Source organism: Salvia splendens, chromosome 8 (assembly GCF_004379255.2).
Source record: "Salvia splendens isolate huo1 chromosome 8, SspV2, whole genome shotgun sequence".
NCBI lineage: Eukaryota > Viridiplantae > Streptophyta > Magnoliopsida > Lamiales > Lamiaceae > Salvia > Salvia splendens.
The window spans coordinates 33,356,093-33,381,513 of record NC_056039.1 but is presented as its reverse complement, the minus strand read 5'-3'; the positions used below and the strand labels follow the sequence as shown (position 1 = coordinate 33,381,513).

The following is a 25,421-nucleotide window of genomic DNA, read 5'->3' as shown; positions in this document are numbered from 1 at the left end:
GATTTAGTTTTTGAAACTTATTGGACTGATCATAATTTGACAAAATCGTTGACTAAAATTAATATTATTTATAAAAAATATGATCAATAATAGGCGTAGTAATTATTTATTCCCATAATGACTCGACTTTCAAAGAAGGACCTTGCTTGGATAATACAATTACGCCGTCTATCAAAACACGTCATTTTGTACTTGGATAATACAATTACGAAAATTGAAATTTCTAAATTTAAATATTTTGTTTTCGAAACTCTTAGACTAATCACAATTTGAGAAAATTTAAAAATTTACTAACTATTATACATAAAAATAAAATAATAGTAAGAAAAAATAGTAGGAGTACTACTAATACTTCTTGGATCATAATTAATAAAACGCAGCAAATTGCCCGCAGGAATGTAGCGCAGTTGACAACGGAGGGGCAGATCTTGCTGCAATAAAACTCAGCAAACTAATTGCAAGTGAGTCACATTAATAGCAAGGAGATCTTAAGTTTCTGCGCTGGCGATGTTAAAGTCATGAATTCTCTTCCTTTCTCACTCACACACTACACACAGTAAAACCGAAACTACAACTTTTTTCTATTCTTTTTTTTTTCTTTTTCAACGAGAAAGTGGATTTCCTTTTATCAGAAACCATGGAATTCCAACTGCGAATATACAGTATATAAAAGCGAAAAGATAAATTCATTTTTCTTGGCTTGAATTTCGGAAAAATAAAAAGAAAAGGGTGCACTTCTCTTTCAAAGGAATTTCTTTTCTCGGATTCAAGTTGCAATAGTGTTTTGGGATTTTGGGTTGGCTCTTGAATTGGATTGAATCGAATTGTTGCCCTTTTCTTCAAAAAAATTGAGTCTTGATTCATAATTAGCTATGGAAAAAGTATAGAATCTGTAAGAATCGGAATTCTTGATAAAAAAAAAGAAGAAGAAAAAAAGATGAAAAAGAGTGATTTTATTTTATAATAATAATGATAATAATATTTCTTGTCCTAACGTCAAAGGTTAGTAATCTCTGTTGTCTCGCATCATTTTTTCCTCTCTCCTAATTTCTCTCTCCCTCTCCCATTAAAATTCCTTTTTCTCTTGCTCTGTTTTCCTCCCTCTCTCCCTTGGCTCTCTTTTTCTCTGTTTTCATGGAGAAATAGGAGAGAGATTCTGAGCAACCTCTCTCTCTCTCTCTCTATCTCTGTGTCTGATGAAAACCATGATGCAAACAAACCTCGAATGCTTCTTGGATTGCATAACTCCCGTGGTCCCATCTCAATTCTTGCCAAAGGTTGGATTTTTATCTTGCATTTCCCCTTTTTGGTTGTTTCATTACATTCTTGGAAATCAATTCATACATGTGTTTTATTGTTGTCTGTTTTTTGTGGTTGTTGGTGTCTGATTTATGTTGCAGAGTGAGATGAGGAAGCTGAATAAGCTATGGCATCCATGGGAAAGAGAAAAACAAGACTACTTTACTTTGGGTGATCTTTGGAATAGCTTCGACGAATGGAGCGCTTGCGGCGCCGGAGTTCCGGTGATCTCCGACGACGGCCAGAAATTGATCCAATATTTCGTCCCTTATCTCTCTGCAATCCAGATTTTCACCAGCACTTCATCTGCAAACTCTTTGAGGTATAACTGCTATCACTATATATAGCATGTTGTTTGAATAAAAACCCAAACACGACCTCGTATAAAGTTACTGGATTAAGTAAGCATTCAACGGTTCGAGGTATAGAAAATCTTGTCGCTTTATATATAAATAGGCTATGGTGCGAATTAAATCTTTATTATGAGTAAGTGGTCTGGTAAAGGTTTGAGGTATAGATAATCTTGTCGCTTTATATATAAATAGGGCATGATGCGAATTAAAACCTTTACTGCGAGTACATGGTCTTAACGGTTTGAGGTGTATCTATAATATTGTCGCTTATATATTAATAGGGTGTAGTGCGAATAAAAACCTTTATTGCGAGTATGTGGTCTTATATAAGAGGAATAGATAATTTTGTTACTTTATATATAAATAGGGCGTGATGTGAAAAAAAAACTTAGGGCGTGATGTGAAAAAAAAACCTTTATTGCGAGTATGTAGTCTGACTACTATGTAAAGTTACTCATTAACTATCAATTTAACTGCACTAAAAAATGGAAACTTTTCATATTTTTATATCTAATTTTCTATTTGTACTACTAGCACATAGTTCAAATAAAAATCTTCTTTGTCAAGAGAATGCAATCCTATTTAAAGTTATTTTACCTTAATATGTACTTCCTCCGTTCCATAGTAGTGAAGTCATTTAGTTATTTTGGTACGCTCCATAGTAGTGGAGTCATTTCCCTTTTTAGTAAAAGTCAATAAATTTCTTCTCACTTACTTTATCCTCTCTTACTTTATTTACTCTTTATCTCTCTGTTCTTTTACTTAATTCATTTCCTACGTTATTCTTCTTTTACTTAACTCATTTAACACAATTTTTTTTTAATATTTGTGTTGGAAAGAAATGCCTCCATTATTATGGAACGAAGGAAGTACATAGGATGCAGTTCTAATATACACTTTTTTTATCGTGAGAATGATCTGACCGCCACATAAAGTTACTCACCGGACCCTTTCACTACACTAAAAATATGGGATTTTTCCATTTACAGGATTAAATTACCAGAAAATGGTTTTCACATTCTTATAATTAATCTTCGCTTTGTATATATACATAGGGTTTTAATCTATCCAAAACTATATTTAAATACAGAAACGCAGAACAATATCATGTGTAGTACATTTTTAGGTCATGTTTAGTTTATTTTTAGGTCATTCTAACAAAGTATGCCCTAAAATGATCTTAATATGACATTACACTCAAATCTTATAATATGACCTAAAACTGCTTAATTATTACCCTCCGTGTTTTTGGTTAATTATTGACCATTAGATCGTCTAATCTTAGGGCCAAGATTTAGGCTGCATTTCTGGATTTAGACACGCCTCATTTTAAAGTTACTGTGTTAGCCATGAACTTAACTGTTTTAGGTACTCTGCTAACTCATCAATGTAGGGTATTAAAATTTTTAACATGATGACATTGAAATGTCAATATAAACTTAGTTGATATTTTAATACACTGTGTTGACATTGATATTTAAAATATCAACACAGTATATTACAATGTCAACACAAATTTGTATTGATATTTTAATGTGACCAGATTGATATTTTTAATATCACTCATGAAAATCTATAGCCCGTGGTTGAAATAAAAACCTTCTTATTACGAAAACATAGCCTAGCAGTTATATAAAGTTATAAAAATGGAAATTTGGCTCTTATGGAGTTCAAACACCACTCCCTATCTCTTTATATGTAGCACTTGGTTCAAATAAAACCTTTTGTTTGCTGCATAATTGCTTTGTTCCTTTGCTTCATGTAATTTTTACGCGGTTTAAATGTAGGGAGGAGAGTGATTCCGTTAGTGAGACGAGGGAATCCTGCAGCGATTCGTTCAGTGATGAGAGCGAGAGCGAGAAGGTGTCGTCTAGGTGGGACAGGTGTTCGTCCGAGGGAGGGATGTCTGAGCACGACGCCTTCTGCCATCCCAATGGGAGATTGGGCAGTCTCTACTTTCAATACTTTGAGAAATCATCTCCTTATGGAAGAGTCCCTCTTGTAGACAAGGTAAAAAAAATGAATCCAATCTCTTTTCATATTTCTTTTGAGTTTATGTAAATCAAGAGAAAGTGTTAAAAGCATTTATTTGTTAGGAAAATCTTTAAAGAAAATGCAGAGTTTAGTAGATATGATAGAATCAAATAAGTTATTTTTCTTGATAGACTTCTAATAATGTGATGTATCTACTTTAGTTGAAAAGTTAGTGTTCTTGATTCTTGGCTCTTTAGATCAGTAGCTTTGCTCAGAGATACCCGGGGCTGGTGTCGTTGAGGAGCGTAGATCTTTCGCCTGCTAGTTGGATGGCGGTTGCCTGGTGAGTCTTTTGTGATGCGCTCGCGTGTTGTGATATTGTTCGTTTTTATGATGGTTTGCTCGTCTCAACGAATGATTTCAGGTACCCGATTTATCACATTCCTGCTGGGAGGACTGTGAAGGACTTGCAGACATGCTTCCTCACTTACCACACACTGTCTTCTTCTTTTCAAGGTAAAGTTTTACTATATCTTAGTTTATAGACATGTGTCTCATTTGAATATCAAGAATGGCCTTAAATTGATTGGGGAGGATTCCTGTTGTTTAGATATGAATCTTGAGGCGGATGGCGAGCACGTGAAGAGGAGGCGAGGGAGAGGCGAGAGCCTCTCCCTCGCCCCATTTGGTCTGGCTTCCTACAAGCTGCAGGGGGGCGTTTGGGTCTCGGACAAGATGGGCCGGGACAGGGAGAGGCTGGTGTCTCTGGTGAGCGTGGCCGACTCGTGGCTGAAGCAGCTGCGCGTCCAGCACCACGACTTCGACTACTTCAGGGGCATCCGGCATGGCTAGAGCGCTCTGGGTCTAGAAATGGTTCTTGCTGAGCCATTCTGCCTGGTCCCGGGGGGGTTTTGAAGCGTGTGGCCAAAGGCGTCCCCGTAGCAACATAGTTTTAGACCCCACAGGGCCGTGGAGTCGGGTTTTCGTCTTAGAACATGTTTTTCAAAGGAAAAAAATGGACCAAAAGGGAGGGAGAGGAGAAGTTCTTTGAGGCTTTACACCGTGTGTAATACTTGAAAATGTGTTCAATTCCTTGATCGATGTTTGGTATGCTGTGAAAGGGCCTTTTAGAATTAGAGGTGCTTTGATGGTAGGATTTGTACCTTTTTTTAAATGTATCATGACTTGCATTGCTTCTTTTTGCTTGTTCTATATTTTGTGCACACACACATTATCATGTCATGTTCTTTTCAGGGATATTCGAGCGGTTCTCATCTCGTTCAACGGGCTGTGTAATTGCGACAGGCCCATCGGGACGAAGGGAGAATTTGGGTTGGGCCGGGGTAAGAAAAATAAGCTTGCTCCAGCCCAACTCAAAATTAGATTGATTTTTTAAGATATTGTGGAAAATAAATTTTACTCCTCTAGATAAAATTTTAGGTGTAGTTTGGTATCGTTGGTAGACTAGACCAATACTAATATCCCGATCAAATTAGTATAGCTAGACAAATAATGATGAAGATTAAAGTAGGTTTTTAAGGCATGAAATCAAGCTGATTTTCAGGATGAAATTAGGCATTGGAATTGGGGGATATTGGCGTAACTTAATTAACCATCAATTAAATGCAAGAATATAGCAAAATCTATATTTGATCTAATAAACCAAATGTGTTTGTTTGAAAAATTAAGTCTTTCTAGGTTAGTGCTAATGAGGCCTAGCATTTTGAGTAATTTAATTTGAACATTGGCAAAATTTTAACGGTTTCTTCCAAGCATAGTTATCCGTTTAAGATCGGAGAAGGACCACACTGCGGCATATCACATTTTTTTTTATTGCAGCAAGATCTGCCCATCCGTTGCCAACTGCGCTACGCTCCTGTGCATCCTGGGAAAAATACAGGACCAAATTGTGGCGCAATGGCAAGATTCGAGAAAACTAAAATACGTGATTTAATATTCCATTTTCAAACCATATAATGCGACCATCCAGAATGTTACCAAACTTCGTGATGTTAAACTATTGAATCCGTTGAATATTGCCAAACTAAAATAAACATAGAAACCTTCACCTCCTTGATTCGAACTCGAGTAAATTTCACTTCTTTAAGTTCAATAAATCACACACCAAATCTCTCCCAAAGAATAACATATTGCATCCTTACAAAACCCTCTCACAACTCAAAATAATACGACACATCGCTCGATATGATTTTCATCGTCTTGTTAGGAGCCAAGTTATCAACCAACATAGAAGAGTTGACATAAGCCTTAAATTCCCTCAAGGGCATACCTTCCACCACAACCCTAATTGGCATCATCACCTTCACCACCAACGGGACGGGCCTATGGCTCTTCTGGTTCTCCTGCAAAGCCGCCTGAAGCCCCGGCCCCACCCGGCTCTTCCCCACCATGTCCACCCGGATATTCGTCACGTTCCTATGCCCCTGGCGAAAGTACGGGGGGTGGCCCATGCAGAGCACGTCTGTTTCGTTGAAGACCACGTTGACTTGCCCATTCTGGCCGTAGATGAAGCCTATGTCGGAATTAGGGTTTGAGGCCTTGATGGTGGCGATGATGTTGGTGTCGAGGGTGAGGTCGGGGAGCAAGGAGAAGGTTCGGACGTCGAGACTGTGGACCTCGTAGGTGGGGACTTGGGGGACGTAGAGGGCGTAGTAGTAGGAGGCGGTGAGGACGAGGGCGAGGATGAGGAGGAAGATGAGGCAGCAGCAGCAGCCGATGCATTTCATACAGCTACCACACATTGTGATGAGATGGATTGGTGGGCTTCAAATCGAAGAAGATGGGATGAGGGTTTTTTTCTAGCATATCTAGAGACAAAGGGAGACGGCTTTCAAACTGTGGGATTATCCGCTTCTTTAGGTGCTTCTATGGTTTTGTGATTTCAATATATGGCTACCTCAAAAAATATTGATGAAAATAATTAATTTGGAGACTATGAAAAAATTGAAATCGATAATGTAGGGATTTAATTTGTGTACATTTAAGGGTGAAAAATGTTGTTAGGAGCTTTATTGAGACTGTTTCTCTTATAGTAGTCGAATATCTCTGTATATATTAAAATAAAATACCGCATAGTTTAATGTTTTAATTTAGAATCTTGATAGTTTGCTAGCGAAATTCGTCATGTGCCAAAATGCGCGTTTTCTCGACTCATTGATTTCTAAAATTAGAATCTCACATAAAGTGAATTTGAATATTTTGGGTCATGATACTAGCTAGTAGTGATCAATCTCAATTTTATTCTCAAATTAATAAAATACTCCCCCGTCCCATAAAAATATGAGCAATTGATATGAGACAAGAATTAAGATAAAATTAGTAAAGTAAGAGAGATGAGGAGAATTGTATGGTAAAGTAAGACAAAAGATGAGAATGATAGTTAAAGTAGGGTTAGCGGATAGTAAGACCTACATTATTAATTGATATAACTTTCCAAAAATGGAATGCACATATTTTTTATAGAACGGACGGAAATGGAAAGTGCATATATTTTTATGGAACGGAAGGAGTATGAATGATGTGGAAAAAAAAAGTAATTACTCATTCAGAAAGTTAACAAAAAGATAAATTAATTTTTGGAGCGTACAAAATTGAAAAAATAGAATTTAGATATAGTGGGAGTAATATTTGCTACGTCTTGAAATAAATCAAATTAAAATACACTTAAATCAGATTTTAGAAATTTAAATGATTTGTTATGGCGCGGTTTTGGCTAAGCTTCCCAATTCCATCAATGGCGCCAAAATGGTTGTTGCATTAGGTCCGGGAAAATTCTACGGCGTCGCCCTACCGCGGCCGCACCACCATACCGACGTCAAGCTCAACGACGAGAGAGTCGATCCGCCGCCCTCCGTCACGGATCCCGCGAGGTTCACTGGTCCATGAGCGACCTCAGCATCCAGCGCCACCGCCTCCATGGCCGCATCGAGGGCAACGTCGAGCGGCTCCGAGCTCAGCGGGACCAGATCTTCACCGGATCCCCGATTCCGACGAAATCCGTCACAAAATCAACCGAGATCGACGCATCGCCATCTCCGCCGCGCGCTCCGGTGGCGATTAAGCGCCGCCGCATCGTCGGATTGATGGATGGCGACGAGGAGGAGGTGATTGCGGGGGGTGAAGAGAGGCTTGGTGAGGAAATTGGGGGATGATTTTGAACGAGTGGCGAGGGAGAGCGGGATGGTGAGCCTCAGCGGCGGAGAAATCGGAAGCGCGAAGAGAAGTAGCTCCGGTGAAGCGAATTTGAGAAATGGTGGAGAGGTGAAAGGGGGGGGGGGGAAGAAGAAATTGGTTAAGGGAGGGCGGAAGGTGGTGGCTGCGGTGGTGGCTGCCGCCTCTGGAATCAGAAGATCACCGCGGTTGTCGAAGATGCGAAGATTGAGTTTGCCGGCGAAGGTGTTCGACGATTTGTCACAGTGAAAGTAGGATTAGAATTTTGTTTTCTTATTTATTGGATTTCGAGTGTTTAAATCTGCTATTAATTACTAGCTGTGTAACAATATAGCTGTATTTTGAAGTAAATTGCTTTATTTGAAAAAAATGTTGATTAATTGTAATCTGTTTTGCAATCTCATGTGAATGGTGATTATTAGGATGGAGTGTAATGATGAATATTCAAAGTATCTGCAAAATGTAATTATTAACAAATCCAATTAAATGTTTAACAAAAATTCATTTAATTATTCATTGCCCTATACTACTTTTTTATTTTGTTTTATAGATTAAGTCATTAAACATATTAATTTTGAATCATGATTAATTACTCTTTCACGTTGACCTCATTTACTGGTGTATGGAAAGTAGTAGTAGTAGTAGCACCTTTTTAATTTTTGGACGTTTATTAAATTATTGATTAGGCCTAAAGGTCCAAAAACTACAAACCATTGGGCCTGGACCTTTGTGTAAATTGTTGGTTTTTAAAATCTTATTGTTTACTGTATTTGAAAAGTTTTAGTTATAACTACCAAAATTCTTCTCAATGATATTTTTTAAAATATTACTGTAGTTCTTACTTTTACTGCAATAAAATTTTACAAACATAGATTTCACTTAGTACAGCCGAGTTACCTTTGCTTGTCGGTGGGCATCTCTTTTCTTATTGGATTCGAATCTCTAATTTCAGATATATATTACTCCTAGTTATATAAGTTACCTGTAAAATATAAATTTATTAGTTTAGCAAAAATGTGTTCAGTGTTATCATCTCTGATTCTCTATCTATTTAAATTTAGACTAAAGAGTATAGATGTTTGAGTCGTCATGCAATCTACAATGCATGATATCTTCCAATTAATTGCCTCAAAACAGTTGAAATCTAATTAAGATAAAAAAAATTAACATAATATTTGCAGATAATAATAATAATTAGTACAACTTTGCTTTGTTTTTTTTTCTTAAAAATCGTTTTCACCACTATTCTAAAATTCGCAACTTATATAATAAGAATTTCAAACGATAGTCTGTATTTTACTAGTTCGATTTGTACGTAACGCTGCCGACATTATTTTTGTAGAAACTAGTATTTGAAATGGATATTATAATGTTTAAGACAAGAAGCACTCGTGTGCGCTGCACGTGTGAACAATAGAATTTAAAAATAAATAATTAAAAAATTGCAGTTAATTTCTTGTCGAGGGAGCCTCTTCATTATTGATGTTTACAATTTACATGCCATAAATAAACTATAATGGTCTCCTTTTTATAACCTATAAAATGAATTATTACATGTACACGTTTTTATTATCTAGCATTTCAAAATGTTACAATAAAGGTATAGAGCCAGTCGTTAGTATTGATTGGAGTACTAATTTGAAGCAGCCATCACCAATAATGGTTAAATTTTATTTAATTTTTTCAATTATTTATATGCATGATTACTTATGTATCAGTACGAATATAAATTTTGATTAATATTATCGTCATATGTAGGATTGGCACAGAGGATATAGAGGTGTCTCGATGTGAATATTATTTGATAAAAGTAAACGTAAATTATGTAGCATAAATTTTATCATATCGATCTTCCTAATGATTAATCAACAATTTTTTATATTTAAAAAAAGGAAAGTTTAGACAATTAAAGAAATATGTACACGATATTGACCAATGCTATCGTAATTATAGCCTTGATAAAGGCAAAATTTGAACTTTTTTTTATTGTTGTTACTACATTCTTTATATCTTAATTGAAAAAATAATTAGAACATCTTATCACGAGAAAAAAAAATATATTGGAAACTTGATAAGTGGTTAAAAAAATATAAATATTTCATATGTATATATGTAGTACTAAGTATATCCCAATATAAAATATAAAAAAATATTTAAAAAGGCTCCTAAATGTTTGTCGAAATATCATGATCCGAATTCCGGTGGTTTCTTAGTTGTAATTTTGTTTATAAAAAGAAGCTAATTTGTTGATTAGTATGTCATGTATTGTACAAATTCTCACCACCCACGAATAAAAAAAACAAAATTTTGTTTTTTACGCATAAAATAATACTAGTACTACTAGTTCTAGCTAACACAACCATCATTTTGAATATTTAAATAGATTTGAGCAATCTAACTCAATAATTCTCATTAACCAACAAATGCCAGTTCAGAAAAACATTGCTCGCTAGTTTTGTGGATCAGAAGAAGACGAGAAGTATTTATTTTATCACTACATTATCCACTTGTGATGAATAATAGGCACAGCTTTCCAATAGTCCAGTAGTACTATTTTTGTCACAATTCTCAAGTATTAATCCATGAATATTTTCTCCTATAAGTTTCTAATTCTCTGTGGTATTTTCCTAGAACCAACAATTATCCACTTATAATCCCAATAATAACATTCTAAATTTATGAGATTATGAAAAATAATTGCTTTATATATACATCTACATGCCAAGATGAAATAAATCACGAAATATAATATCATTTCATAATAAAACCGTATAATCAATTAATCTACCAACAAAGTTCCAACAAAAGAACTACCAGAAGCAAATTAAGACACAAAGAAAAACAGGAAAAAAACACCAAAGAGCAATAAAACCCACCAAAACCATAAGGAGACAAGAAAACTAATCGAGCAACGACTAGTAAACAAGATGCACACACAAATAAGACAAAATGGAAGGAAAATAAGGCCACAAATACAATTAGTACTAGTATGCTATAGAGATGCCCAAGGTTTTCGGTTTCGGCGGTTAACCGCGGAACCGTAACCGCCGGTTCCGGTTCCGGTTCCGAACTGTGACTTTTTTTTTGAACCGGAACCGCCATATTTTGAACCGCAGGTCGGTTTCGGTTCTAAATTTTACGAACCGAAACCGTGCCGGAACCGCCGGTTCTGGGCGGTTCCAAACCGCGGAACCGTGAAAAACCGTCGGAAAACCGTGAAATCTAGCTGGAACCGCGAAAAACCGTCGGAGACCGGCAGTTCGGAACCGTGAAAAACCGTAAAAAACCGCCGAAAAACCGGTAGTTCGGAACCAGAACGGTGAAATAGCCTCACGGTTCGATTTCGATTCCACATTTCTCGAAACCGGAACAGGCGGTTCCAAACCGGAACCGCCAGTTTACAAACCGTGGGCATGTCTTGTATGCTAGACTTGGAGTTCTTTCCTTCCATCTTCAAACTTTGAGCAAATTCTTCCAATAAATTGTGCATGATGTCTTAATTTGAAAGTCTCAAAAAAGTAATCATGTGATGAGACATTGGTGAATCCCATATTTTAAATATACACTGATTCAGAGATGGATTAAATAATCATCACTGCAGTATGAGAATAAAATAATAGTGAACAGAAAACTATGGATGATATCAAATTTATAGGTACATTTCTTACTATGTGTGCGACGTCTTTTGTTTAATTTTGTGTTGATTTAATGTCCAATTCGAGATCATCAAATAGTTTTAGAAAGTTTCTTTTAGTTTGTGCAAGTGTTTTTGATATCATAAGTTTGAAATTCGATTCTAGTGCCTTTGAATTAAAGGTCTCTTATACATTTAAATGGCATAAGACTATCTAAATATAAGATTTGGATTCATTCACAATTATCTAGTCTTAATATGATACATAGTTTTTGTTTTTCAACTAATCAATATTATTTTCTTTATAAACAGAAGACATGTTTATAACTCATCGATGAAGACGTTACTTATAATTTTGCAACTGTCATATCAAACACAATTTCGAGCTACATGGTATTTTCAGTTGATTTCAAAAATTAACCAAAATTCATTTTTCTTTTTTTTTTTGATAATTTGCTCTTTAAAAGTTGGAAACAATATATATTCATATTGTAGAATAAGATAAAAGAGCAAAGGTTGGCTAGAAAAGGTGTGACAAAGGTAACAAGGCCTAATTGAGAAATGGCCCATTAACTTTTTTTGCTTATTTTGATTTTGGAAGGATGACTGTATAATCATTGTTAAATCTCTCAAGAAAAGTCTGAAATTATGATCCCAGATCTAATGAGGTAAATGCATTTGATACCAACATTCCACCGTCGTCTTCATTAAAGATTTTATTTTTCTTAATTTCTTACCAGTTTTGTATTTGTATATATAAGCTTGCTTTTTCCCCCATTTTTCTCACAAACCATCAACTCCCAAGACTTGCATCATTGAAAGGAAACAGATAAACACACACACACACACACAGACACAGAGTGCTCTGTTTTTCTCTGTGTCAAGTCTCATGATTCAGTTTTTTTTGGGGTAACTGAAATTTGAAGGCTCATTGATGTTTGATTGGACTTTGGCTGATTCTTGAAACACCCTTTTGCAGAAGGGGATCTGGGCCGACACCAAAACCTCTTGTCTTCACCTAGAAGCTAAAGAATCAGTGAGAATAGATCCAACACATCGATAAATTCTCAATTGCTTGCGATTTGTATGGTTGTGGATGGGGAGGAAACACTGATTCTTGATTTACTGTTTAAAAATTCGATCTTGAGCTTCTTTCTTGTTTTGGGAGTGTCGGTATTGATGGCTAAGAGCAAGACGTTTGGTGGGAATGGGGTGCTTTACCCCATTGTCGGCTTCGTATCGTGCGTGGCTTTCATATACTTGTCATTTGGGGATTTGTGGATGAATATTCATGTAGATACGACGAAATTGAGCTTTGTGGAGAGGAATGGGACTCAGTTCATAGTCGATGGTAGGCCCTTCTATTTCAATGGGTGGAATTCTTACTGGATGATGGATCATGCTGCTGATGCATTCAGGAGAGGGAAGGTTAGGGAAATGCTGCAGACTGGTGCAAGAATGGGGCTCACTGTGTGCAGGACTTGGGCTTTCAATGATGGGGAATACAATGCTCTCCAAATCACCCCTGGTCGATTCGATGAGAGAGTGTTTAGGGTAAGTCTCGTGTTTGTTTCTTGATCTAGTGTTGGGTTGCTGCTGCTGTTGATTTCTTGGTAACTGGATTTGAACATTGGCTATTGTTGATGATTATCTTGATTCTTGAATGGAGCTTCGTTTGTGAATAGTTTATACTCAAATAATGGTTATGATGTGTAGTAAGCGGAGTGTGAATCTTGGTTTCTTGATGATTGAGGATTGTCTAATGCAGTGGTCCTAGCCTTTTATCTTGATGACTTGATTATTTTGTCGGGCTTCGGTTGCAAATATGTTTATATTTATCTTGATCATTGAATGGAGCTCCATTTTGTGAATAGTTTATACTCATATGATGGTTATGATGAGTAGTAGAGTGTGAATCTTGGTTGCTTGCTAATTGAACATTGTCTAATGCAGTGGTTATAGTCTTTATCTTGATGGCTCGATTGTTTTGTGGGGCTTAAGTTGCAAATAGTTTATACTAGTATAACTATTATATCGTTAGGATTAGGATTGCGTAATTCTCTTTGTTTATGTTTGTATTACTGTTTCCTGTTTGAGTTTTACTTTGTTTTTCCTTGAAAAATTTCATTGCCCATTTAAAGTCAAAGAAAATTAGGCAGGGGAATATAGAATTTGTCGATCATGCACATGAATTAGTTGCCAATCATATTTGTTCACTGATCTTCACTCAAATCTTGGTAATGTCCCACTGTATATTTCATAGGCTGTTTCTATTCCCAATTTTGGTTCTATTAACTTTTTCTCATTAGTATGATCTGATGATTTTATATATTATTGCAGGCCTTAGATTATGTTATCGCAGAATCTAGAAGATACGGTATAAGGCTGATGCTGTGCTTGGTAAATAACTTGCAAGCTTATGGTGGAAAGACGCAATATGTCAAGTGGGCGTGGGAAGAAGGCGTTGGTTTGAGTTCTTCTAACGATTCGTTCTTTTATGACCCATCTATCCGACGCTACTTCAAGCATTATGTTAAGGTATTCTTGCTGTTTTATCTCCTATTTTTCGTGTCTAATAAGCTTCAAGGATATGATCACTAATTCATTAATGGATTTTGAGAACGACAACAATTTACCGGTGTCATGAATTAGTCGAAAGTGGCCCTACTTTATCAAAATGTGGCTGTGTATGTTAAACATCTACTGTTGATTGTAAAAGCAAGTTGAGATTAGGTGCTTAGGTGATCATCCCTCGCACACATAGATGTAAGTTAGGTTATTGATTCCTTTTTGGCAACGAAAGCAAATTGAAAACGAAAGAACACATTGGAGACTTTTGCTTGTTTGAGATTAGGTGCTTAGGTGATTGTTCCTCATACACAGATGTAAGTTGGGTTATTGGTGGAGACGTCTTCCTTTCTGGTTGCCAAAGAGATATAAAGTTAAATGCAGCTTCTCTTATATCTATATTTTCAAAACAATGAAACATCGGTTAATAACACTTTGAATTTCTCTTTTCTTCACAGACTGTTCTAACAAGGAGGAACACATTAACCGGAGTCGAGTATAGGGACGATCCAACTATCTTTGGGTGGGAGTTGATCAATGAACCCCGCTGTATAACTGACAAATCCGGTGATACACTTCAGGTAAACTGCAAATTTCTGGTCATACTCAAACGAACGTAGAGTTGAACTTGAGCTTCAGTGTGGTAAAAACTCTATTCTCGTATAACTGCAGGACTGGATAGAAGAAATGTCGACTTTTATAAAAGAAATCGACCGGAACCATCTGCTTACTGTGGGGCTAGAAGGATTTTATGGACCTAAAAGTCCGAAAAGATTGACTGTCAATCCCGAAATCTGGGCATCTGATGTGGGAACTGATTTCATTCGCAATTCAAAGATCTCGACAGTCGATTTTGCATCGGTTCATATCTACCCTGATCACTGGTGAGCTTCCTATCTATATGTTCGCCAAACCTTTGCTCTGAACCAAGCCAGGAATCATATATCTCAATTCTTGACACATTTTAAAACCAAAACCACGAATCTTTGTTAGGCAGACTGATTTAAGGTTCTTGTTTGTTGTCTTAGAACTAAAACCGTGAATCTTGAAACTCGATTTTGTCATGTATGAGTGATTTGGGGTTGTTTGTTAAAAATGTATTGTAACTAGGATTCGGGTTCGTTGATTTTGCCTATATTCATATATGCTCTCTCATTGTTAATTGTATCCGAAAATCATAGTATTAGTGAAATCCCGGCTTGCATTGCCCCTAGACGTAGATTGACATCGTATCATTTGTTTATATCGGGATTACTTCAGTGATTATTTTCCTAACAGATCACTTTGGCAGGACACACAACCCCGATTTTGAATACAAGCTGAAGTTCGTCGCCAAGTGGATGATCTCCCACATTGAAGACGGCGACAAGGAGCTGAAAAAGCCTGTGATGTTCACGGAGTTCGGGTTATCCACTGAGAATGCGGACTTCAGCCCTGCTCAGCGGGAGAGGTTCTACAAAGTGATTCTCGACATCATGACCAAGTCCGCAGTGAGGAACAAGTCGGGCGCAGGATCTCTCGTGTGGCAGTTCCTGGTTGAAGGGATGGAGGAGTCCAACGACGACTTTGGGATCATCCCGTGGAAGAGGCAGTCGACATATCAGCTCTTCACCGAGCAGTCGTGCAAGCTCGCACGAGTTCAAGGTGCACTCTCTACACAAATAAATTACTTGAGAAAACTGTGCTCCTCTCTCTAAAGTGAGTCTCTTCCCTTGGATCTGGTTTTTTTTTTGTCATCTTTTGTTTGTCACACATATAGGTGTATAATTTTATTAATGGAAACATTAGTTTTTTGGTGCATATATTTTCATGTATTTCTTTTTGTTTAATTGAGATAGACAACTTTACTTTCCTGACAAACTCGACGAAATCATGGTGTACGGATGTGTAAGCAAACCTTAAGCCTTTAGATGTGATTATTGTTTGATTTTTTTTAGATACTATAGAATATAGAAAGAGTGTTTGATAATTAATGTTTCTAAAAATTAGATGATAATTGTAATGAAATGCTGAAATTGCGGAAAACAAAGTCAATAATGTGAAGCTTCACACATCAACCCACAGCTACTTCTAATAATTCATCAACTTAATTAAAATGGCCCTCATAAATACCCTAAACTAATAGCTCTCATAAATACCCTAAACTAAACACCATCAATTATTCTCGACATCTTGATTATTTTGATAATTCTGATCCAAGCCCACTGCCCACCTCCAACTCCATATGATAAAGAATATTTTTGTTTTAATGTTCTAGAAACAACTCTCTGAAATACGTTGATAAAATCATGACAAATTTAAAAATAGTGTGATAGAATCAATAAACATATTAAGAGAATTTTAGAACTTTATTTTCAAATGTTGGGAAAATATCTTAAAATAATTATCCTTTAAGGAAATAAAATTGTGAAATCAATCTAAATCAATCAACCATGCGGGAGTAAAGGATACGGTTGACTAAAGCTACAACCTACATTTAATAAAATTAACTGCCAACAAAAAATCTACCGACAATTATTAGAATTTATTAAAGGATTTTGATTCAGGGGTGGTACAACATGTACACAGAGAAGAGAATTTTGCTGCTGACTTTATGTCACATTATGTTTATAGGTTTCATAGAGGATTGCATGATAGAATAGACGTTTCTTATATTCGGTAGTTTTGTTTTGTTTTCAGGCTTTGCCTGCGTTAGTTACCAAAAAAAAGAGAGTTTTTTTATAGCAATGCAGGGTTCGTTTTTAGTCATTGGTGCATATATTAGCAATGTAGGGTTCGATTGAGTGATTAGCTAGAGAAATTGATTCTGTGTTGTACTTGGATTCTTGGTTTTTCGTTGAATAAAAATCTCCTATTTTTCCGTGGATTTAGACCTCGCAAGGGAGCGAACCACGCAACTTTGTGTGTCGTCTAAGATCAATAGAACTATTATTTGAATCAACCTATAGTATACCGTTATTTTATACTCCATGATAGTGTTATATTTATAGATTTGAAAATTTCAAATATTGATACTTAAAATGTCAAATTTGTACGGCAAAACATAAGTTGAAGTTTGATTCCTTGATGGAAAAACGAAGCCATGTTTCCAATGTTGATTTATACTAATAAACTAAAAAAAAAACCAAGATGGAAAAACAAAGCCATGTTTCCAATGTTGATTTAATGAACTTAAAAGACCAGGGGAAGAAAATTTACAAGATAATAATAAGACTTTGGACTTGTGATATTCTATCATAGGCTACCCCACTCAACTAGTGAATAAATTAAGTTAAGTATTTTATTTAATTTTTGTTGAGACATTGTGCAATCATGTTGTTTCACCAAATCTATTTATTTTATAGCAACTATACATAAAAGAACTAGTGAAGCAAAGTTTGAAATCTCAGTCTCAATAATTAAACGCAGTAGATACTTAAGGAAATATTTGGAATTTAGTTACTAAAAATTTGTCTTGTTTATCCTCTAAAACGGTTGAATCAAAGTATTAGGCAGGTTTGAAATTATTAATAACCTTTAACAAAGGAATATAATACTATCAAGATTATTATTTCTATCAATACAAAAATAATTATATATATAAAAATATTAAGCTATTGTGTGTGTGAGAGAGAAGGATCGCCGGCCTTCCCCTGCACCGCCCGCTTCTGTTTTTCTATTTATTTTTCCTTGTTATATTCTTTTTCTCTCTATATGTAAGCAAGAATATCGAATTTTGGCCCATTGATGGTCTTTAGCTCAATTTTAAGTCAAAATGAATCTTAATTACGGTAATTTCTTTGTATAATTTGTGAATTAATGAACAGAAATGTAACTTACTGTAATCCAATTTGTGAATTTTGAGCTTTAACTTTACCTGGGAATATGAAAGGAATATCGATTACTTTGTGCGGTAAGAGCGTGTTGAACAGTCAATAATTACGCAGATTATTTTAACTTTTCCACACCTAGTCCTCGTTTTGACTGCCAACAAATTTCTAAAAAATATGTAGAGATTCTCCAATCAACTTATATCTCCTCCAAATTCTGGCCCACAAGTAGGAATTGGATTAGGAATTTCAGGTGTTTCAGTTATTTATTGCTTTGGACTGTGCAAACCTCAGTTCTTCAATCTTTAGGTTTGATGATTGGGTCTAATTCATATTGGTAATGAGTTTTATGCTATTGGGGTACCAAAAATTCGATCTTTTTAATCTCTGCTGATTCTTGAATTGGGGAATTATGGGGTGTGTTTGTGGGAAGCCATCTTCTGCAGTTGAAGATAGTGAGTTTAGTCCTAAACAGAGGGAGTTGAATAGGAAGGCCTCAGAGCTGCGTTTGGCTAGAGGGGTTTCTTCGAGAAGGAGTGAGAGCTTCTCATTGAAGGAAAATTTGGAGAAGGGTGATGTTAAAGTTGGATTGATTGAGAAAAAGGTTTGTGGGTCTAGGAAGGTGAGGGATGATTATTATGAGAAGAGGGGAGGGAGCTGTGATGATCTTGGTGGCAATTTCCCCGACTTCGGGAGCCTTCCGAGGGCGGTGGAAGGCGAGCAGGTCGCTGCTGGATGGCCTTCTTGGCTGGTCGCGGTCGCTGGGGAGGCCATCCGAGGCTGGGTTCCGCGGAAAGCCGATACCTTTGAGAAACTTGATAAGGTATTGATAATTAAGATTTGGTAGCTTGATCAGAGTTTTGTATTATTGTTGCTATTAATGAGGAATTTTAGTTGCTTTTGATGTTTTGGGACTTATGATAGTTTTGATTCTGTATATGTGCATCTGTTGTTCAATTTGTGGATATTAGCAGCAAGATTTGATGGCATGATCAGAGTGAGAAGAGAAGATTATTATGTTAAATCTGTTTATTGAGTGATCTTGCTCGTTCATTCGATATTAAAATAGACGATTTCACTATTTTTTCGAACTATCGTAGCAATAGATGCAGAAATTATGTTTTTCTTTGATCATCTTTGAGGTTGTGATTGGAGGTGTGTTTTCTTTGAGGATATGAATGGTTGTGGTTCTTGTGTGATAGCGTTTCGTTGTTGCAGATTGGTCAAGGGACTTACAGTAGCGTGTACAAGGGTCGGGATCTCCTGACTAACAAGTACGTGGCTCTGAAGAAAGTGCGTTTTGATAATATGGATCCAGAAAGCGTGAAGTTTATGGCGAGGGAGATCCTCATTTTGAGAAGGCTTGATCACCCGAATATCATCAAGCTGGAAGGGATAATAGCATCAAAAACATCTTCGAGTTTATATCTCGTATTTGAGTATATGGAACATGATCTCACCGGAATTGCATCACTACCCGGTGTCAAGCTCACAGAGCCGCAGGTGAAGTGTTACATGAAGCAGCTATTGAGTGGACTAGATTATTGTCACAGTAACGGTGTCCTGCATCGTGATATCAAGGGTTCGAATCTCTTGATTAACAATCATGGCATCTTGAAAATAGCTGATTTCGGGCTGGCGAGTTATTTTGATCATCACAACAAAATCCCTCTCACAAGCCGTGTTGTGACATTGTGGTATCGGCCACCTGAACTTTTGCTAGGAGCAACTCAGTATGGGGCTGCTGTCGACTTATGGAGCGCTGGCTGCATTCTCGGGGAATTGTACGCTGGCATGCCCATCATGCCGGGTAGAACAGAGGTATTTTCACAACTCTTGCCTTTGAAATTCGTTTGTATATGAACTTAACGACTGAAGAATAAATTAACTTTCACGATTGCAGGTTGAGCAGCTGCATAAGATATTCAAGCTTTGTGGTTCGCCTTCCGAGGATTATTGGAGAAAATCGAAGTTACCTCATTCGCAGGTCTTTAAGCCTATTCTGCCCTACAAACGGCGGATTGCTGATACCTTTAAGGATCGTCATGAGGCTGCTGTAAGGCTGATGGAGATCCTACTCTCAGTTGATCCTTCAGATCGAGGGACTGCAGCTAGTGCTCTCGAGAGCGAGGTGCCCTCACTCTGTCTTTCTCTTTGGACAACTTGTACCTTGTTATGAAGCGTTCTTTAGATTTCCGAGCCAAAGTTTAGTGTGTCGCACTGATTTTATGTTTTCGTACAGTTCTTCAAAACAACTCCCGTTCCGTGTGATCCATCGAGTTTGCCCAAGTATCCTCCCAGCAAAGAGATAGATGCAAAGCTAAGAGAAGAAGAAGCAAGAAGGTCTGTAGTCTTATTCGTTCATACTGTTTATGGTTTTTGCTTAACTTACACACATATGCATCGTCTCTAGTCTTCGATTGATCATGTTGTTTGGGCCGTCTTTCAACAGGAAAGGAGCTGCCGGAGCTAAGGGACAGAAGGGGGACAGCGATTGTAAAAGATCTAGAGAGTTCAGAACTGTGGCAGGACATGATCCCAAAGCTGAGTTAGCTAGGTTGATGCCGGTACGCTCCAGATTCCTTACGATTTTATTTTAGTTCTCTTACATTTGACAAGGCAAAACTACATGGTCATACTACGGATGTAGGATAATTACATCAGTTAAACCTCGATCCTGATGTTCGTTCATTTTATGTTTGTGTACTGATATAACGTCTTGGTCGATTGTTAGTTCTCTAGGAACTGCACCTCGTAAACTTAGCTGCGTAAACATAATAGGTTTAATTATACACTATAGATCGAACTCTAATCCGCTTTTTTTACTGTGTAGCTCAGATAAAGTTTCGCTTTTCGGCCTGGTAAATTTATGATGCTCACATTCTATATTGATTACTCATTTTGTAAAACGTGGCTTAGGTGAGGCACGGCCACGTGAACTCAAATAGCCGTAGCGGATTTTTGAACGTTCAAAAGGAAGAGGTCGTTTCCGGTTTTGCAATGGATCAATCAGGGCGAGCACAAGTTCTATCCGAAAGGAGCAAAGATCGTCAGCAAAATCCCCGGGAGAGAGTGATTTCTAATTCCGGACCTCTTGTTTCCACCAGAAACGGTGTTCCACCAGCAGAGTGCCGAGACAATTTAGCTTCTCAGCATGTCGAGGCTACAAATCAAGCAGGCAGGTTCTCGCAGTCGTTTTGGGAAGCCGTGAGAAGGCACGACAAGAGACGACCCTCGCAGATACCTCCGGGCACTCACCAAGCTGACTACGGAAGAATCAACCCGAAAGAAACCGTCTTGGTATGAAAAACACTAGACTTTGTCTGTCTTGTGTCATTGGAATTTGTGTTTTATATTACGAGCCATTGGCGATCATCTAACCCGATCCTCGTCTGTTTTCGTTTCTTGTTTTGTTCGTTTCGCCCTTGGCCAGGACGGGCACGGCCAGAAGGAGAGAAAGATCCATTTCTCGGGTCCTCTCCTCACCCCGTCAAACAACATAGAGCAGGTACTCAAAGAGCACGATCGCCGGATCCAAGAAGCTGCTCGACGTTTGAGGTACGAGAAGACGAGAGCTGGTAGAGTTCGGCCTCATGAGACGCATCCGTCGTCGTACGTCTCGACTAGAAGTGCCGGCTAGCCCCGTACCGTAGGGATCTATACATACGTATATATTCATACATATAGCAAGCGTTTCTTTCACCTGCGTAAATTGTGTACAGATTGTGAGGATTGTTTTTTTTTTTAAATTTTTTTTTGCTATTTTAGGAATGATCCAATCTCTAAATGAAGAGCTGTTGTTTAGATTATGTTTGAAGTAGGAAGGGTACTTGTTCTTGATGAGATTGGGTTCTATTAGAGCTCATATATCGTTAGCAACTAATTAAGTACATGCACTTGGCCTTTATGTTTTTATTCTATAAATGATTTTACTTTAAAATTAATTATATAAATGTGAAAATTTTGTCTTTTGTCTGTTATCACTAGAAAATAAATTTAGATATTTTTGTAAATTAATTAGTATTTGATCACACACAGAAAATATTTAAAAATACTTTCAAACAATTTTACTTTTACATTTTTGTATTTGGACGCTTGGTGTTTCAGAATAAAAAAAGCATTTCTGCCATGTCTTGTAATTAGATGCATCTCTTGGGAACTCTACCATGCATGCAACATTTACACTTTGAATAGACAAGAATTGAACTCTAACGTATTATACAAGATTTCAATTCTTGCCCATTTCTTTGTATAGGGCGGGCCTCTGCCCAATTCTAAAGCTTTCTCCGATTAATTAGTGGAAGGAGAACAATCATAATTCCTCCAATTGGATCAAGAATTGCCTAATTCTTGGAAAGTATACTAAACTAATAGTAATATCATACACATCCACGTAGGATATTATCGAATTGCATGCTTTCGGCAAGTATTACACTAAAGTTAAAAAATAAATTGTTATGTGGCACAAAATATTATTTGGAACTAAATGTGTATTATATATTCAATTTTCAAACCGATTTATTATATAGTCGTAGAGTGAAAGTCCAACCGTTCTCCCATCCGAAATCAACCAAAACCAATTAAGTTAAACAACACCAACGCAAATAACATGAATGGAAACATATAAAAAGGAATCAAACGAAACTAACAAAAAATTTAAAAAGTTGCAAAGCGAATCTTCAATGGAATCTTATCGGCTTCTTAGAAACCTCACCGGAGCTATCAAGCTGCAACTCCGCCGCCCCCGCCACCACCGTCGTACAACAAATGCACAAGCTACTTTCAGTAATTTTCCTATATCCGGTGATCAACTCCGCTCTCAACTCCACTGTTGATCCTTGCGAAATCCTCCTTAGCGCATCGTCCCATGCCGCCCCACGAGCCTCCACTACTGCTTCCCGATGGGCCGTAATTTTCCAGGCCTGCTTGAATCCAGGGACGATGCCATAGCCAACGACGGAGAAGCTTTGGTTGTTGGCGTAATACAAAGTAATTTTGACATCGTCGAAACGGACTCATATCGGGTTCTTAAATTAGAGGTCCATGACAATGGAAGTATTAGGGTTTGAGGCGTTACTGAAATCTTCTCGAATGTGCAATTGTTGTATGTGGATTCGAGGCTGCAATAGCATCACGTAGAATAGTGGGATGGTTCCTAGAACAAGTATGACGAGACCAAATATCCCCATGATCATTTTCTTACTCTCAATGTCATCCATGATACGAAAGCAAGATTCAAACTCTCAAATATTTAGGCGATGAAAGGAATGTAAAAATACAAAAAATACGAACCAAAGTAAAATTATAGTTACAAGTTAGGAAGAGTAACTAATGAGTATTTATAGGCGCAACAAGTCCTAATCTTATTAGGAAAAGATAACATATTAAACCTAATCTAGTCTAGAAAGGCAATTGAGTTACTCCCCAATTTCCCAAAGTTGATATATCAATCCATTTTTATTGTATTCTTAATAAATAATACTCCATTCATTTTTATTAAATTAAACTAAATAATTTCATTATTAGTGTTTTTTCCGAAATTTTTTCTTGATATTATTATATTGTTAGTATTTCTTTCTGATTTTTATTTATAAAAGAAATAGCACAATTCAACTATAGTGAGATGTAATGAATATTGTACGAGAAATTGATTTTTTAACATAATGTCATGATTTGCGGAACCGTATAATTGTAGAAACATCATACGATTTGTATCAAGACAGAGGAAGAATTGGAGATATAAAGATTAAAGTATATTTTATTGATTAATTTCTTGATATCTCCGATGTTGACTACAAAGTAACCACATCACAACACTTGCCGGAGCGATCACTACGCAAGGCGGCTACCGCCGCAGCTACCGTCTGCTTATTCTTGAGGGTCAACTCCACTTTTACATACACCGTTGACCCGTCGGCAATCTTCTGCAGCGCATCGTCCCACAGCGGCCCACGAGCCACCACCACCGCCTCCCGATGGATGGTCTTCTTCTTACCCATGTCGAATTCAGGGACGACACCGTAGCCTACAAATACGTAGAGTCTTTGGTGGTGGCCTCTGTAAGATACATAAGTGTAGGCATAAGAGAAATTAATGGTGACATCGTTGTAACGGAGGTGAGTCATGGGTATAAGTCTTTTGAATTCGAGGTCCATGGCAATGGAGTTATTACTATTAGGGTTTGAGGAGTTAATTGAATCTTCTCGAACATGTAGTTGGTGTATGTAGAATTCAGGTTCGTTTAGCCCGAAAATGATTGGAGTTAATATGACAAGCAAGAACAATAAAAATATGCAAATACACCTCATAACGAGGCCGGTACAATCCTTGCAACGACGTGACGTAAACATAGAGAATTATAGAAGGGAAGAACCTTAGACGTTGTTGGGAAATAAACACAGGCAATCACAAATATAAAAGAGAATGAACACAAGAAATTGTTATCTACGTCTGGTAAATGTGAGTAAATATCAGGTGAGAATTATACTTATAGGCGGAAAGAGTCTTAATGTTTAAATAGTGCCATGAATATCATCATTAAAGTCCTAGATAGCTCAATTAGTATTCGCGTGCATCAAGCGTGACGTGATTTAATAAATCATGATATCTATGATTTACATTTCGTTAGCTATATGTAATTTCGAATAACAAAACTTACAAGGAACATGTTAGTAAAAACCAGGTGACAATTTATGAAAAAAAATATGGAAGTATATTTATAGACGAAAATGCGTGTTAAAATTTAACAAAATTTAGAAAACAATAACAAATACTAGTACTGATCAAACAATAACAAATAATACTGATCAAACTCAAGAAATCATTTAACCAAATTAAAATGCATGCCTCCTAATTAAATCCTTTTATCTCAGAACTAACTTCTTTAAATTAATTATTCCAAGAAAAAGATTAGTCCCGTTATTAATTAATTTGTGAGGCCATTAATTAATAAACTTTAACAAATAATTTGGGAGTTTCCTTTTTTCTCCTTACGGCACATTCTCTAAATTCTTCAATCTCTCTTTTCTCTCTAAATTCATTTGTTCAAGCCCAACATGTAAATCCTTCAAATTCATACTAAACTTTCTTACTTATTTTAACTTCAATTCCTTAGTACAGATTAAGCCCAACTAATATGAGTATGTGATTAGGACTTGTAACATTATTTGATAGGCCCAAAATACTTTTAGTTCACTTAGCTTTATTTTTCTTAGGATCAAACTTTAGTATTGTCAAATATTTAGTACATTAGTGTTAGGCCAAACACTAATGATAAATCAACATAAACATAAAACTTTCTTTTATATGACCAGAAGAAACAAACCTGAAATTTGGTTTACAAACATCTTTTCGATAACATCTAAAAAAATATCGGATCGTACATGAAAAAATTAACCTAAAATCAAGAATATGGCGAACCAGCTTGTTGTGTTCTAGGGACAGTTCAACAAGACCAGCATAGGGCCTATAGTACTGCTTGCATCCCAACAAAGATTACAAAGGATATTAGGACAAGTTGCTAGGTTTTGTTATGCTATTAATCAATTTACAATTAATTAATATATAAAATTAAATAAAATAGTGTCTCCTTAG

At 36.6% G+C, this 25,421-nt stretch overlaps 4 protein-coding genes across 4 annotated transcripts; 3 read left to right on the top strand and 1 right to left on the bottom strand.

Moving 5' to 3' along the window:
- The first annotated feature begins 998 nt into the window (after nucleotides 1-998).
- On the top strand, nucleotides 999-4,824 carry LOC121743618. Its single transcript, XM_042136950.1, has 6 exons — nucleotides 999-1,277; nucleotides 1,401-1,621; nucleotides 3,440-3,662; nucleotides 3,884-3,969; nucleotides 4,051-4,142; nucleotides 4,237-4,824. The coding sequence occupies exons 1-6, from the start codon at nucleotides 1,197-1,199 to the stop codon at nucleotides 4,476-4,478; spliced, it is 945 nt and encodes a 314-aa protein (XP_041992884.1). The 5' UTR covers nucleotides 999-1,196; the 3' UTR covers nucleotides 4,479-4,824.
- Nucleotides 4,825-5,797: 973 nt separating this feature from the next.
- LOC121746128 (NDR1/HIN1-like protein 6) lies at nucleotides 5,798-6,388 on the bottom strand. The gene has a single exon (XM_042140043.1). It carries the CDS (start codon nucleotides 6,386-6,388, stop codon nucleotides 5,798-5,800), a length of 591 nt encoding a protein of 196 aa, XP_041995977.1.
- Nucleotides 6,389-11,982: 5,594 nt separating this feature from the next.
- Nucleotides 11,983-15,889, top strand: LOC121745170 (mannan endo-1,4-beta-mannosidase 2-like). The gene is made up of 6 exons (XM_042138973.1): nucleotides 11,983-12,119; nucleotides 12,431-13,005; nucleotides 13,792-13,989; nucleotides 14,478-14,600; nucleotides 14,692-14,903; nucleotides 15,311-15,889. The coding sequence occupies exons 2-6, from the start codon at nucleotides 12,538-12,540 to the stop codon at nucleotides 15,714-15,716; spliced, it is 1,407 nt and encodes a 468-aa protein (XP_041994907.1). The 5' UTR covers nucleotides 11,983-12,119; nucleotides 12,431-12,537; the 3' UTR covers nucleotides 15,717-15,889.
- A 1,988-nt stretch (nucleotides 15,890-17,877) lies between these two features.
- LOC121745526 (probable serine/threonine-protein kinase At1g54610) lies at nucleotides 17,878-21,718 on the top strand. Its single transcript, XM_042139471.1, has 7 exons — nucleotides 17,878-18,651; nucleotides 19,047-19,649; nucleotides 19,732-19,959; nucleotides 20,071-20,171; nucleotides 20,281-20,395; nucleotides 20,748-21,128; nucleotides 21,262-21,718. The coding sequence occupies exons 1-7, from the start codon at nucleotides 18,241-18,243 to the stop codon at nucleotides 21,466-21,468; spliced, it is 2,046 nt and encodes a 681-aa protein (XP_041995405.1). The 5' UTR covers nucleotides 17,878-18,240; the 3' UTR covers nucleotides 21,469-21,718.
- The last annotated feature ends 3,703 nt before the right edge of the window (nucleotides 21,719-25,421 follow it).

Coding starts and splice junctions, on each gene's coding strand:
- LOC121743618 (XM_042136950.1), top strand. CDS start 1,197: ATGAAAACCATGATGCAAACAAACCTCGAATGCTTCTTGGATTGCATA. Junction 3,970..4,050: donor AGTTGGATGGCGGTTGCCTG/GTGAGTCTTTTG, acceptor GAATGATTTCAG/GTACCCGATTTATCACATTC. Junction 4,143..4,236: donor ACTGTCTTCTTCTTTTCAAG/GTAAAGTTTTAC, acceptor CCTGTTGTTTAG/ATATGAATCTTGAGGCGGAT.
- LOC121746128 (XM_042140043.1), bottom strand. CDS start 6,388: ATGTGTGGTAGCTGTATGAAATGCATCGGCTGCTGCTGCTGCCTCATC.
- LOC121745170 (XM_042138973.1), top strand. CDS start 12,538: ATGGTTGTGGATGGGGAGGAAACACTGATTCTTGATTTACTGTTTAAA. Junction 13,990..14,477: donor ACTTCAAGCATTATGTTAAG/GTATTCTTGCTG, acceptor TTTTCTTCACAG/ACTGTTCTAACAAGGAGGAA. Junction 14,904..15,310: donor CATATCTACCCTGATCACTG/GTGAGCTTCCTA, acceptor TCACTTTGGCAG/GACACACAACCCCGATTTTG.
- LOC121745526 (XM_042139471.1), top strand. CDS start 18,241: ATGGGGTGTGTTTGTGGGAAGCCATCTTCTGCAGTTGAAGATAGTGAG. Junction 19,650..19,731: donor TCATGCCGGGTAGAACAGAG/GTATTTTCACAA, acceptor TCACGATTGCAG/GTTGAGCAGCTGCATAAGAT. Junction 21,129..21,261: donor ACCCGAAAGAAACCGTCTTG/GTATGAAAAACA, acceptor GCCCTTGGCCAG/GACGGGCACGGCCAGAAGGA.